This window comes from Geotrypetes seraphini, chromosome 7, assembly GCF_902459505.1.
Source record: "Geotrypetes seraphini chromosome 7, aGeoSer1.1, whole genome shotgun sequence".
Taxonomy (NCBI): domain Eukaryota; kingdom Metazoa; phylum Chordata; class Amphibia; order Gymnophiona; family Dermophiidae; genus Geotrypetes; species Geotrypetes seraphini.
The window spans coordinates 113,995,777-114,010,262 of NC_047090.1; the positions used below are offsets into that span (position 1 = coordinate 113,995,777).

At 39.9% G+C, this 14,486-nt stretch overlaps 1 protein-coding gene across 5 annotated transcripts in view; it reads left to right on the plus strand.

Moving 5' to 3' along the window:
- Positions 1 to 14,486, plus strand: part of TMEM62 (transmembrane protein 62) — a 111,707-nt gene that overhangs the window by 21,264 nt on the left and 75,957 nt on the right. For 4 of the 5 annotated variants that reach the window (XM_033952839.1, XM_033952838.1, XM_033952841.1 and 1 more), the window contains 2 exons: positions 6,253 to 6,390; positions 12,861 to 12,906. In XM_033952839.1, coding sequence (XP_033808730.1) covers positions 6,253 to 6,390; positions 12,861 to 12,906 — 184 coding nt within the window. Of the gene's footprint in view, positions 1 to 6,252; positions 6,391 to 12,860; positions 12,907 to 14,486 lie in introns of those variants that run through there. The other variant, XM_033952842.1, reaches the window with a different exon arrangement.

Below are 14,486 nucleotides of genomic sequence, written 5' to 3' on the forward strand. Positions count from 1 at the left end.
GAAACTGTTACACCTCCACCAACTGCTCAGGAACTCGCTGACTATTTCATTGAAAAAATTAGTAAAATCAGAAATACTTTTACAGTAAATCAATGTAAAACGTTTGCAATTCAACAATACGATTCAGATTCACTGTACTCAAAATGCTCAAAATTTAATATGCCAAGCCTATACGAAATTGAAACCATTCTCAAATCCATAAACATTAAGGGCTCAAAGGCTGATCTAATCCCTCCCTTCATTCTCAAATGTCACTTTAATATTTTTGGTCCTTTCATCCATAAGCTAATTTATGAAAGTCTAAGTCAAAACATCGTACCAACTACATGGAAAAAATCAATCATCCGTCCTATCATTAAAGATAAGAAAATTAGCTCAGGAGATTTATCTAACTTCAGACCAATAGCAAATATTCCTTTTTTGGCTAAACTGACTGAAAAAGTCGTGTTTAATCAAGTTTCAGAATTTGTGGAAAAAAACAATGTCCTACACCCGAACCAAACCGGTTTTAGAAATCACCATAGCACAGAGCATTCTTTGATTGGTATGACTACTTCCATCCAATACTTTTTAGATCACCACCAGTCAGTTCTATTGATTTCCATTGACCTCTCAGCAGCCTTCGACACAATTGACCACCAACTTCTTCTGGATAGACTTCAATCAATAGGCATTACAGACCAAGTACTTACCTGGTTTATATCATATTTTACAAATCGTACTTCCTCTGTTTCTTTTAATGATTCAATGTCCAAATCTTCACAGTCTACACATGGTGTCCCTCAAGGATCTATTCTTTCTCCTTTATTATTTAATATTTTCCTTGCCCCTCTGCTTACTTTATGTCAATCAGTTGGTTTCCAGGTCTTTGCCTACGCTGACGACATCCAGCTTCTACATCCACTGGACGCTAACAAAACATCAGATATCATAGCGATCAACGAAAAACTTGATCAAATTTATCGTTGGCTAGACCTAAATAGATTAGCACTCAATACAAAAAAAACTAATGTAATGCTTTTCCCCTGGAAAGACGATTTCTCCCTCACTGCTCCAATTTCTATAAAAAATGTTCCCCTACAATTAGTTAGTAATACCAAAATTTTAGGGGTGACCTTTGATCACAAACTAAATTTTCATGATCACATTAGTAATATTATTAAAACAACCTTTTACAGATTAAGACAAATTCGATCAATCTCAAAATTCTTATGTTCTAAATCACTTAACATCCTAATTCATTCATTGGTGATCTCCAGGATTGACTACTGTAATGCCCTTTTCAAAGGAATCTCCTTAAATGAAATAAAACAATTACAGATCATTCAAAACGCTTCCATAAAACTTATAACCAAAACTAAGAAATTTGATCATGTAACACCTCTTTTAAAAGACGCACACTGGCTCCCAGTCTCCCACTGGATAACATATAAACTATGCATACTCACCTTCAAAACTCTTCTTAATAAAACCCCAGCGTTTATTTACAAATTACTGATACCATATTCCCCAATCAGAACCCTTAGATCTAATGAACAGAATTTATTAACTATTCCATCCCTTAAGGTCATCAATACAAGACGACAATTTATTTTTTCTGTTACGGCACCTCAGTTATGGAACGCCCTTCCAATTTATTTAAGGGAAGAGAAGAATCTTGAGAAATTCAAAAGTAACTTAAAAACATTTCTCTTCAAAGACGCTTTTGATAATTGATGAAACTTACTGCAGTCTAGAATATTTTATTGTATTATATTACACTGTTTTTTTGTTATTCATTTTGTATTCTCCCTTTTTTTTGTTCTTTCCTATAATGATTTGTATTTCATCTCCCTTCCTTCCTTGTGTTTTTAAGTTTGTTTTCGTAATTTTTTTTTTTTATTAATATTGTAAGTTAATATGTATTGTTCTGTTTGTATTATTCCCCAGAAATTGTAATTTTAATTTGTTCATCGCTTTGAAATTCGACAAAGCGATTAATCAAAACAATTATTAAACTTGAAACTTGTTTGCAATATAACAATCAAATTTAAGCAATATATCCAGAAATACCAAAACAGAAATTCCCTTGCTTTAGGCCCCCCCAATGCAAGAGAACAAATAGAACTTGGAAACAAATGCATAAACAAACAGATAATACAAAAAATGGGCAAAAGGCTGTTATACAATAAATTGCCACTCTCCAAATAGTGGGGTCCTTTTACTAAATTGGCTAGCACACCATAGTAAAAGGACCCCATTGTTAGTCATAAAAAACCATATCTGATGTTACCTAAGCAAATCAAACATTTGGAGTCATTCCATGTTGGTACACCCAAAATTTGGAAACCTCACCATTTCAGAAATTGCTAATAATTTACCAGAATTAAGACCAGCATATAAGATGAAAAACTGCAAAATGTCAGACTTTTAGCTTCAATGGTTTTCGAGAAATTGGTTTTTTATCCAAGGTGGGAGGGATGGGGTGGCACAGTTCACGAGCAACTGTTGTTAAAAGAGTCTTACAGCTGTGACATATGCACCAATTATTCAGAATTTTATGTAGATACAAAAATTGCAATCCATTTTGAGCTGGGACATGTGGTTTCTGAGATATTAGTTCTCAAAAATGGGATTTTATTCAGTCTCGCATAACAAAATGCCACTTTCAGCAAACCATTGTGCCAAAAAATATTAAAGAAAAGCTTTCATATATAACAGCGGAATCTGGATAGGCACGCTTCACCCCATTTCCACCCTCCAATCCTTATAATATTACCACATAGACACTTATTAGAGGAAACTTAGCCAAAGCCCTGTTTATTTATTTTTAATAGTTCAAACAAAACAACAAGCATAACAATTATCCCGTGGTACAGTAGAATTTCAAAATATAGCCCCTTGACCAAGCCATGTCAGCAAGGATCTGAGGGGTGGCACGTCCTAAACATGCCCCATTCTCCATGGTCACCCGACCCCCGGGTAAGGCTCCTCTGCTGGCCCGCAACTCATCCCCCAAGTCCTACCCTAACCAGCCCATCGGGCAAACCTAAAGGGAGTGCGGGCGGGATAAGCTACCTCAGAGGACCAGGTAAGCCCTGAGTCCTCTGAGCTCCCAATTGCCGCACTCCTCTTAGGCGGGAAAAGCCCTACCAACCAATAGTGCACCGCCACTACCCCAGGAACCATCACAAACCTGCTGCCAGACACGCACGCGGGCCTTCCCTCACCACGTTACCTTCGCCTGTCGAGATGGGCTATCGAGTCCCATTTATTTGTTAGTAGCACTTTTTTAAGTAGTGCTACTAGTAAAAAAAAAAAAAAAAGTTAGCACTATATGTTTATTTTATGCAGCTGGAATTTTATGCAGTTTTCTTGATATACCTCACTGAAAATTGCATACTCTGAGTCCATATTGGAGGCAATTTTCATCATGTGAAAGTACAAAAATAAGCTTAACATCGATACAAAGTGCAAAAAAATCCTTTTAATTTGATGCCAGTTTAATTTTCCTTCTCCCAAGCTATCCATAAAAAAGATAAAAGCAAAAATTCCTAATTCTGAAAAATTGTCGTCTGGGTTTATTTTAATAGACATCATGAGCAACTGCATCAGTTCAGGAGTCCAATAAGAGCTATTTAAAGTTCAAAAAAGTTTTTTTATCTCCTTTGTTCAGATGGTTCTGATTAGAGAATGACACAGGGAAAAAATCTGTCCCCATCACCGCCCTATCACCGGCCACCGGCCCCTTCACCGCCCTGTCCCCTCAGCATCCACCCTTCCCTCTCACCACCTCACCGCCCTTCAGCAGCCCGAGAATCTCCATCCCTCCCCCTTACCTTCGTGGCACATTGGCAGACAATTGAAATTTAAGGAAGGGAAGGCACGTGGTCACCGATTGCACGCGCGGCCCCCTCCCTCCCTAACTACTGCCAAATCTATCTCCCTCCCTCCCCCTTACCTTCATGGCGCTTTTGTAAAAAACTTCCTGAAGCCGGCGAAGCCTGCCTGCCTACAATTGCGTCGAAGGGGTTTGCCATCTGATGTCTTGTTTCTAAATCTATCTAAGTATCCTATTTACTTGCAGCCAACTGTTCTGTAGTAGGTTCAAACCTTCATTCACCTTATAAAACAATTTGTCCTTGAAAATGATTCCAAATGGTACGGCATCAATACGCTACCGCCATGACCATGTTTCATACCTGCATTTCTTGTAAGTCACTCAGAGTATTATGGCAGGCAGGACGGCTCTAGCCAAAAATCAAAGCTTTGCTCTTTCCCTTTCAAACAGAGGACAGCGCAGCTATGGTTGCAGAATGCTAAATGAGCCCTTTGTGATGATGTATTAAAGAAGAAACATGCTCTATCTAACTACTCCATCAGTTAGCTTGGCTTGCAAAACTGGAAGCAAGCAAAAATATTCTTTGTAAAGACAGCAAACTTCCTGAAGCCGGCAAAGCCTGCCTGCCTGCAGTTGGAGTCGCGTGGGCGGAAGCTTTTCCTCTGACACAACTTCCGGTTGCGTCAGAGGAGAAGCTTCCGCCCACACACACACACACGACTGCAGGCAGGCAGGCTTCAGGAAGTTTTTTACGAAAGTGCCATGACGGTAAGGGGGAGGGAGGGAGATAGATTTGGCCGTAGGTAGGTAGGTAGGAAGGGGGCCACGCGTGATCAGTGACTGCACGCCTTCCCTCCCTTAACTGCGGGGACAAGGCCATTCACCGCTCCATGGGGCAGTGGATGGCCTTGTCCCCGTGCTCGCAGTGAGTACTTTTTCCCCTCCACCGTTTCGGCGGGTTACCCGCGGATAGCCACTGTGTCATTCATTGCTCTAGTTCTGATGACTGGTTGCAGTCAAAACATCAACAATCACGAGCACATGGATAACAGGTACCCACCATTCGTCTTTGTGACTTGGTCAGGAAAATGACCCCGCAGGACCTTTCAGTTGCATAAAGTTAACTGATATATCTGCATTTTCTTGAGAGAGTTCCAAGATGGTTCCTAAATACCCTTCCCAAACATAAACAGCAGCAATGTATTGATCACACATAAGTTGTTGTATAGAAATTCCACTCTTTTCTTTCACTTTTACTGTTATTGCTGCATCATCTGCAGATATTCTGCCATTTTAAGCTCACTTTTGTTGAGTGGGATGAAGCTGTGGTTTCTTCTTATGCCAAGCTTTGTTTTTGCAGTTGCAAATAGATTTTCCAACATTTTGTGGCAGAATCATTTTTGAAGAAGAAATTAAAAGGAATTTTATATTCATTATGTTTCGTTCCCAACACCCAAGAGATGCCACTACAAAAGATTCCTGGATAGGACCCTGCCCTTCCAAGCAGGCATTTGGAACAATACCCTAAGCAACCTTCTCCTAGATTTGCCATCATACCAATCTTTCAGAAAAAAACATGAAAACCCACTTATTCGAGAAGTTTGTCTGACCTTCCAACCTCACCTTCCAGACCAATTCACCATTCTTCCCCTCCTCTTACTCCCCCTACATCTCGCCACTCTATTGCCCACCCTCTCCCTCTCTAAGCCAACCCTGTAACTTCACTGTTCTCATGTACCTTATTTCCCACACATGTATCCACATTGTACCTCTCCTTTATTGTATACCGTCTTGAACTGAAAAGCTATGACGGGATATAAATAAAGCTATTATTATTATTGTTATTACTAGATGTGAAGTGTAAAATATAAATGGCAAAGCTAGAATTGACAACAGCAGTGCTAGAAAAGAAAATCAGAATATAAAGAACTACACTAAGTCAGTGAAGGATTTACGGATGAGAATCTCTTGTAACCACTAAACATGAGAAAGTAGTGGGCATGCATGATAGGAAGATTAATGACATGTGCTGTAATGCATATGCAAGAGTTTCAATTGCGTCATAGCGACATAAGTATTTGAAAAAAGATGTAAATAAGTGTGAATGGAAAGAGATATACAGAGAATGTGTGTATAGAAAAGCAAGGAGATGGGAGTGAGAAGAGAATTGCAAAGAACATGGCATAAGTTAATCAAACATAAAAGAATACATGAATGTTGTGATGGCCTGATCCTCTGTAATTAGCCAGCGGAGGGATGGCACTATTTTGCAGACTTGATGTAGATAATTTTAGTACTTACCCTCATGATGCTGTTCGTATTTGTATTGAATAATTAGGATACTTGTATCTGTTTGATAAATGGAAAAAGAATAAAAACATAATTATAAGAGTTAGTATGCATTATAATTTATAAATTTGATTTGTTTCCAGGGGACCTGACAGATTCAAAAACAAAGGATAAATTGGGCTCTGATCAATTTGAGATGGAATGGCAAATGTACCAAACCATCCTAAAGAAGTCAAAGGCTATGGAAAAGTGGAAGTGGCTAGACATCCGAGGGAATCATGGTAAAAACATTACATTTAGAGAGAGTGTTCTTTGTATTTGGTCCTTGATGATTTTAGCTGATTCTGGTTTGAATAACAAAAGCATTTAAGACGTATTTTATAAAATGTTTTCCACATGGAAAGTCTGTTTTGAATGTAGAAAAGGACTTTAAAAAAATTACATGACCTCATGATGTGTGTAAAAACTAGTTGCACAGAAAGTGTAGTTCAGGCAGAGCAGAGGTGGATGTCTATATCTTTTTTGTAAACTGCTCAGGTAAATGTGTAGAGTACATGAAAACATTTACACAATTCCATTTTGTTCCACATATCATTCCAGAGACTTGCGGGTTATGCCCAAGTGAAGCTAGAGAGAATGGCAGAGCAGCCTGCTTTCAGTATTCTCTCTATCTCAGCAGATGTATGAACATAACCTGTACAGCTTCTGGTGGTGCTGGCTCCTGTTCTGCTCTGTAAGGTTGCAGTTGAGCTGGGTGTGGGGTGGGGTTGGCTGAGGTCAACCTCTTGGTTAGAGGGTACACCTAGTGGCGCCACTCATTGGGTTTTGGACAGGTATTAGTGACCTGGATTGGCCACATTCCACCATCCTTTCCCTGACTTTTCTGCTCTTTTGACTGACTTGCTTTTAAGAAGCAGAAAAAGGTCATCTTATCCTAGGACAAGCAGGCAGCATATTCTTACATATGGGTGATGCCCGGCATGGACAGTCTGACAAGCAAACTTACTTTAAGTTTGAAAAACTTTGCAACTGCCCACACCGCATATGCACGAGTGCCTTCCCATCCGCAGAGGCATGAAGTACCTCAGTTCTTTGTTTTCCGCAGAGCCAAGAAGTTCGCATCAGCTAAACTCCGTTCAGTTGTTTTCCTTGCCTTCCCGCTTTGCGGGTTGTTTTTTTTTTTGTTTGTTTGTTTGTTTTTTCTTCTAGTTTTTCGCTTTTGTTTTTCATTTATATTCAGTTACTGTCATTTTGACTTTTTTTTTTTTCCTGAATTTCTCAATATTTTCCATTGAGGTCCTTTCCCGTCTTCATGGCAGGAGGCTTACAGTGTTTTCGTTTTGTTATCGACTTTTCTTAAGGTTGGTAGCTTTTCGTTTCACATCATTTTTTCATTCACACTTTGTTTTTCTCCAAAGCAGATTGTTCAGTGTATCCATGGATGCCGCCAAGTCTTTGCAGCCATCAACGTCGAAGACATCGGCATCACAGGACATTTCAGCTTTAGGGAAGCCTACTAAGAAGTCTTCTGCTTCCCAATCAGTGTCACAGGTCTCTACAGCATCAGGTCAGTCGATGCAGACCAAACAATGACGCCACTGCTTCACAGGTTGTGTCTCCTCCAAGGTGTGCTTCCTTGTCGAGGTCACCCACTCCGCGGCAACCTGCTGCACCATTTGTACCAGCTGTTCAGCCTTTAGTATTGGTGCCTTCATTTTGGGGAAAATGAGTTTTTCCAGAAGGCATTTGGTCATGTGTTTAAGCTGCTGCCGATGACACAGTCTACTCACTTGGTACCAGCCCAGCTTGAGCATAGCGTTATGAGGCCTGAAGGTACCACTGCCAGCTGTACAGTAGAGCATCGATCGATCTGTGGGGCATCGTCACTCCTCTTCTCAACGTTCACCATCCAGTCATTGTTCATTGCATCGTTGTTCCAGATCTCATCGATGTTCACCTTCAAGGCATCGACATTTCTCATCAAGGTATTCTCGTCTTTCCCAAGCATTGAAGCATAAACGAGATATGCGTTGATCCTCATTTTCGAGAGATCAGTACTGACGACGTCGGAAGACTTCTCATGGACACCGTTCGACGTTCTCCATCTCCAAACCTTCTTTATGATTCAGACTTATTTCTCAGACTGTTCGCCTGCATTGTTTGATCCTGAGTCATGTAGCCTTTCTTCACAACAGTCTCCACAGAAATTACCTCCTAGGAGAAAATCTCCTTCATAAAAGACTATCCTTTACAAGGTACATCGGGCAGTTAAGCAAAGCTCTGCCTGTTAGTCTGGAAGCTGACATTGCCTATAGTGTGGACTAACTGGAGGCTGTGGATTATGATGAACCTCCTAAAGAACTCCTTAAGCTACCACTTCATGGCATTCGCAAAGAGACTTTGGTTAAGAATTAGGAAATGCCTTTAATCATTGCGGTGGCTCTGGAAAAGCTTGATTCTTGCTTGTCCAGGATTTAATAGGCCACAGCTTCAATGTCGGTCATTGGTGGTAGTATTGACCCTTATAAAATCTTCTACGACTAAGGTTTATGCTTCGGCACCTCCAGGACGTGAGGGCCAGACTATGGACAGATTTGGACGTAGACTCTGCCAAAATACCATGCTGGCTAACAGGATACTTAATTCCAATTTTAATTTTTCCTGTTGTTTGAAACAGCTGGTCAAACAGGTGCCTAATCGTGAGCAATTTATTCCTTCGCAACATCTTGCACAATATCAGCAAATTATATCTACTCTGAAACAAACTAGACAATATATAGCAAGGTCAGCCTTCCATAAGAATATAAGAATAGCCTTACTGGATCAGACCAATGGTCCGTCAAGCCCAGTAGCCCGTTCTCACGGTGGCCAATCCAGGTCACTAGTTCCTGGCCAAAATCCAAAGAGTAGCAACATTCCATGCTATCGATCCAGAGCAAGCAGAGACTTCCCCCATGTCTTAATAACAGACTATGGACTTTTCCTCTAGGAATTTGTCCAAACCTTTCTTAAAACCAACTACACTATTCGCTTTTACCACAACCTCTGCCACTAAGCGTTCCAGAGCTTAACTATTCTGAGTGAGAAAATATTTCCTCCTATTGGTTTTTCCCTGCAGTTTCATAAAATGTCTCCTAGACTTTGTAATTTTTGATTGAGTGAAAAGTCGATCCACTTGTATCCATTCTACTCCACTCAGGATTTTGTAGTCTTCAATCACATCTCCCCTCAGCCTTCTCTTTTCCAAGCTGAAGAGCCCTAACCGTTTTAGTCTTTCCTCATATGAGAGGAGTTCCATCCTCTTTACCATTTCTTCTTTGAACCTTTTCTAGCACCACTATACCTCTCTTGAGATAAGGAGACCAGAAATGAATGCAATACTCCAGATGAGATTGCACCATGGAGCAATACAGAGGCATTATAATATCTTTAGTCTTGTTAACCATTCCTTTTTTAAATAATTCCTAGCATCTTGTTTGCTTTTTTGGCCACCGCCACACATTAGGCAGAAGGTTTCATCGTATTGTCTACAATGACACCCAGATCCCTTCTTGGGCACTAATCCCCAAGGTGGACCCTAGCATCCTGTAACTGTGATTTAAGTTTTTCTTCCCACTTTGCATTTGTCCACATTAAATTTCATCTGCCACTTGGATGCCAAGTTTTCCAATTTCCTAAGGTCTGCCTGCAATGTTTCACAATGCACATGCATTATAACAACTTGCGTTTTAATAACAGTCATCTTCAAATTTAATCACCTCACTCATCGTTCCAATTTCCAGATTGTGTATAAATAAGATAAATAGCACCGGTCCCAGTACAGATCCCTGTGGTACTCCACTGTTTACTCTCCTCCACTGAGAAAAATGATCATTTAACCTCTGTTTTCTATCTGATATCCAATTCCTAATCCACAACTGAACTTTGCCTTCTATCCCATGACTCTTTAATTTTCTCAGGAGCTTCTCATGAGGAACTTTGTTAAAAGCTTTCTGAAAATTTAGATACACTTTAACTGGCTCACCTTTATCCACATATGTATTCACACCTTCAAAGAAATCAAGCAAATTGGTGAGGCAAGATCTCTCTTGGCTGAACCATGCTGACTCTGTCTCATTAAATCATGTTTGTCTATGTGTTCCACAATTTTTTATTTTTTATAATTATTTCCACCATTTTGCTCAGTACTGAAGTTTTCCAGAGCATCGGCGATGTCAGTTGGTTTGAGATGCCTGGCTTGGCTAAGAGTTTCTAACATGGATATTATTCTTCAAGATCGATTAGCCAATATTTCATGTTTGGGAGATGAGCTGTTGGGGATTTCATTGAAGCAGCTAAACAAAAGTTAACATTGCATGAAACTAGTTGGGACTCTAGTTAAACCAAAAGCTAAACCTAAACCTTCCATTTCAAGGTAATCAACCAAGCCTTCTTATTCATATCAGAGGTGTTACACTGCTAAACAATCTGTTTCTAGACAGCCTCTAAGAAGAAAGAAAAGACAGCAACGCTCTCAAAAGCCTCAATCAGCAGCTTGTCAGAAGCCTACTCAGTCTTTTTACGCACTTCTTGAGAGCATAGCTGCTGTTCCTTTTTCACAGCCTCTTCTTCCATTGGAGGTCGTTTGCAAATCTATTACCTGCATTGGACTTTGATAACAACAGATTCCTGGGTTCTCAAAGTATTCAAGGATTGTTACTCTCTCCATTTTCTTTCCATCCCTCCCAATCATCCACTGAGAGAGTCAACTGTCAACCATCAGCAGAAGTCCCTACTTCTTTGGGAAATAGAGGCCTTGCTTCTCTTAAATGCCATAGAGGTAGTGCTCCCCTCTCAGAGGAATCAAGGGTTCTATGCCATGTATTTTCTCGTGCTAAAGAAATCGGGAGGTCTGCACCCCATCCTCGACCTTCACAGCCTCAACAAGTTCCTATCAAAATTAAAATTTAAAATTTTGTCTCGAGGAGCTTTATATCCCCTGTTAGACCAAAATGATTGGCTTATACCCACATTCCAATTCATCCAGCTCACAGAAAATTTCTGCGATTTTGAATTGCTCATCAACATTACCAATACAAGGTTCTACCCTTCGGTTTGGCCTCCTCTCCAAGGGTTTTAACCAAGTGCCTTGTCATTGTAGCAGCATTTCTAAGAGATCGAGGATTTCAAGTTTTCCCTTATCTTGACGATTGGCTGAAAAAAGACACTTCTCCCCAAAGGGTGCGCTTGGTGACTCAGTCAACAATTCTTTTCCTTCAACATTTGGGGTTTGAAGTCAATTTCCCAAAATCTCAATTTTAGTCTTCTCAAACTCTTCAGTTCATAAAAGCCCTGCTCGACACCATACAACTCGGGGCATTCCTACCACAGCAAAAGCAAAACAACCTCATACAACTTTACAATAAAGTTTCTCATCTTCCAACCATCTCAGCCAGGCAAATGATGAGGCTTTTAGGTCACATGGCCTCTGCAGTTCATGTTACCCCTTTTGCGAGGCTTCATCTCAGAACAGCTCAGTGGTCTCTAGCGTCTCAATGGTCTCAGGCTCTCGATCCTTTTTCCCAGCAGATTACTGACACATCATCATTGCATCAGTCTCTTCAGTGGTGGATGAATTCTTCCAATCTTTCCAAAAGGCTGTTATTTCAAATACTGCCACATCAGAAATTTCTGACCACAGACTCGTCCATGTATGCGTGGGTAGCTCACCTGGATGGTCTCCGGACACATCTCACTTGGAAAGTGGTATTTTTAATTTCCATCACTTCAGCACGTTGAGTGAGCTTTAAGCATTGGTGTCAGACCCACCTTTACCAAAAGTGGTTGCAGAGTTTTATTTAAACCAGTCTATTGTGTAACCAGTTTTCTTTCCGAAACCTCATTCACACCCTTGTGAGACGGCCCTTTATACTTTGAATTGCAAATGATCATACTACTTATAACGGACTTATAACGGATCATACTACTTATAACGGACTCAGTCTCATAGGACATCTCCTCAACTGTTCATCTCCTTTAATCCAAACAGACTGGGCAAGCCCATCACCAAGAGGACTGTTTCCACATGGCTTGCAGCTTGTATTTCTTTATGCTATGCTCAGGCTGGGCTGCAGCTTGGGGGTCGTGTCATGCACATAAAGTCCGAGGTATGTCAGTTTCAGTTGCATTTTTGTGTTCACTCTCATAGATGAAATATGCAGAGCAGCTACTTGGTCCTCAAGTTCACATCTCACTATTGTCTGGAATCATATTCCAGACAAGACGAGCACTTTGGCCAAGCAGTTTTACAAAATTTATTCTTTTAATTGGCCAATTCTCCCTCCATCCCATTTCTGTAAGCTAAGGAGTCCCATATGTGAAAATATGCTGCCTGCTTGTCCTAGGATAAAGCACAGTTACTTACCATAAAGGGTGTTATCCGGGGACAGCAGGCACATATTCTCACATCCCACCCTCCTCCACTGGTTGGCTTCTTAGCATGCTTATGGAACTGAGGTACCTTGCGCCTCTGTGGGCGGGAAGGCACTTGCAAAGTTTTTCAAACTTAAAGTGGCAGTTCACTTGTCAGATTGCCCATGCTGGTCTCCGTGGATAACGTCACCCATATGTGAGAATATCTGCCTGCTGTCCTCGGATAACACCCGTTGTGGTAAGTAACTGTGCTTTATCCATGAATGTATTCAGCAAATCAACCATTTATTTGAATAATGCTTTTAAGATCACATCTTTTTTTTTTTTTTTTTTCTTGTAGATTCATTCAATATTCCAGACCTACAGAGTTTTCGGAATTACTACAGGTAAATTGTTGCACTGTATCTGAAAGAACAACTTTCTGCAATGGGGAAAAAAGGTTGTCTGGGATATTGTCTTGACAACGTGAATTAGGAAGCAGAGAGGCACAAGACTGTTTTTTTTTCTCTTAAAATAAAAACGGCTATTAAAACTGAAAGACTATATGTCCTTTCAGCTATTCAGAAAACTTATCAAGAAAAACTAAAGCATCTCCTAATTGTTCCCAATCTTGTAATTTTCCAAGAAATTTCTCAACTATGTATTCACAATTTTGTAGTTTTCCAAGCAAACTCTCAGCCAATGTAATTAGCACTGTTTCCTGTAACCTTTCCTGGAAATGTCCAGTTATCTTCCTCTGTAATCCGCCTAGAACTGCAAGGTATAAGCGGAATAGAAGTCATTAATGTAATGTAAGTACGGTTTGTGAATAACATTGCAAACCATAAACATATCTTTTAGCCACTCAGTGTCACTCCAGTCATCTTGCTTTTGAAACTGTTCCAGACCCTGTAGTTAACAGTATGCGGGATATGTTGCCCCTTGCAGTTTCCAGTTGCAAGCTGGTTGGAGTGGCAATAAGCAGTTAAAAGGGTGTTTGGTAGTAGTAGTACATTTCTTATGGAATTAAAAAAACTTCCCATATAGTATCTAGGACTTTAAAATTCCTAAAGATGCAGGGAAAGTTAATTTTTTAAAATTTTGTTCAGTTTCACAATGCTTTCATTCTTAATCGGGACTTCAAGTGGTTTTATTCCTCCTCTAATGAACTTTTAGGGCTCCTTTTACTAAGGTGCGCTAGCATTTTTAGTGCATGTGCTAAACGCTAACACCTCCATAGAGCTTGCGTTAGTATTTTTTGTTTAGCGCGTGGTTAGCGCGCACTAAAAACACTAGCGCACCTTAGCAAAAGGAGCCCTTAGTCTCTTCAACATAGCTTCATAACCCTATATGGCTGATTCTAGAAACAAATCCCATTTGGTTGATCCATGAGATGATACCAATTTAAAAAATTAATTCTTATTCAGTATTTGTTGCCACCATAGACATTTGTAATTGATCTTAAATCGTACCTTAGTAAAACAGTAAAAATTGAGGCTTTCTGTGATTTACCAGTTTGGAATAAGATTGTTATCAGAAATTTTGATTTGTCATAATTAGCATGCTGATAATGGCCTTTGGCTAATTTCTTAATTCACAACCGATGAGGAATTAAAATCCTTTATCTCTATTGCAGCACTAATTTTCACTAGATTACCAATTTTTTAATTGGTTTCATTTGTCAGGCTTTGAAAGAATACTGTGTAGAACTAAAAACAACAAAAAAAGCAACCTCTCTCCAAATCTCCTTGTGGAATCTTTTCTTTAAATGCTTATCCTTCTCATAAATGCTGCATCCTTGTTCTATAAATTCTTCCAAAGCCATTCTAAAAATTTTGCTTGACTTCCCAAAAAGCTTGGGGAAATGATGTTATCCCAGGACAAGGAGGCAGCATATTCTCATGTATGGGTACTGGAGCGGAAATTTCACGTCAATTTCCTGGAACTCAGCAATGATTTTATGACCTCAAGGCCTTCCATCATCTAC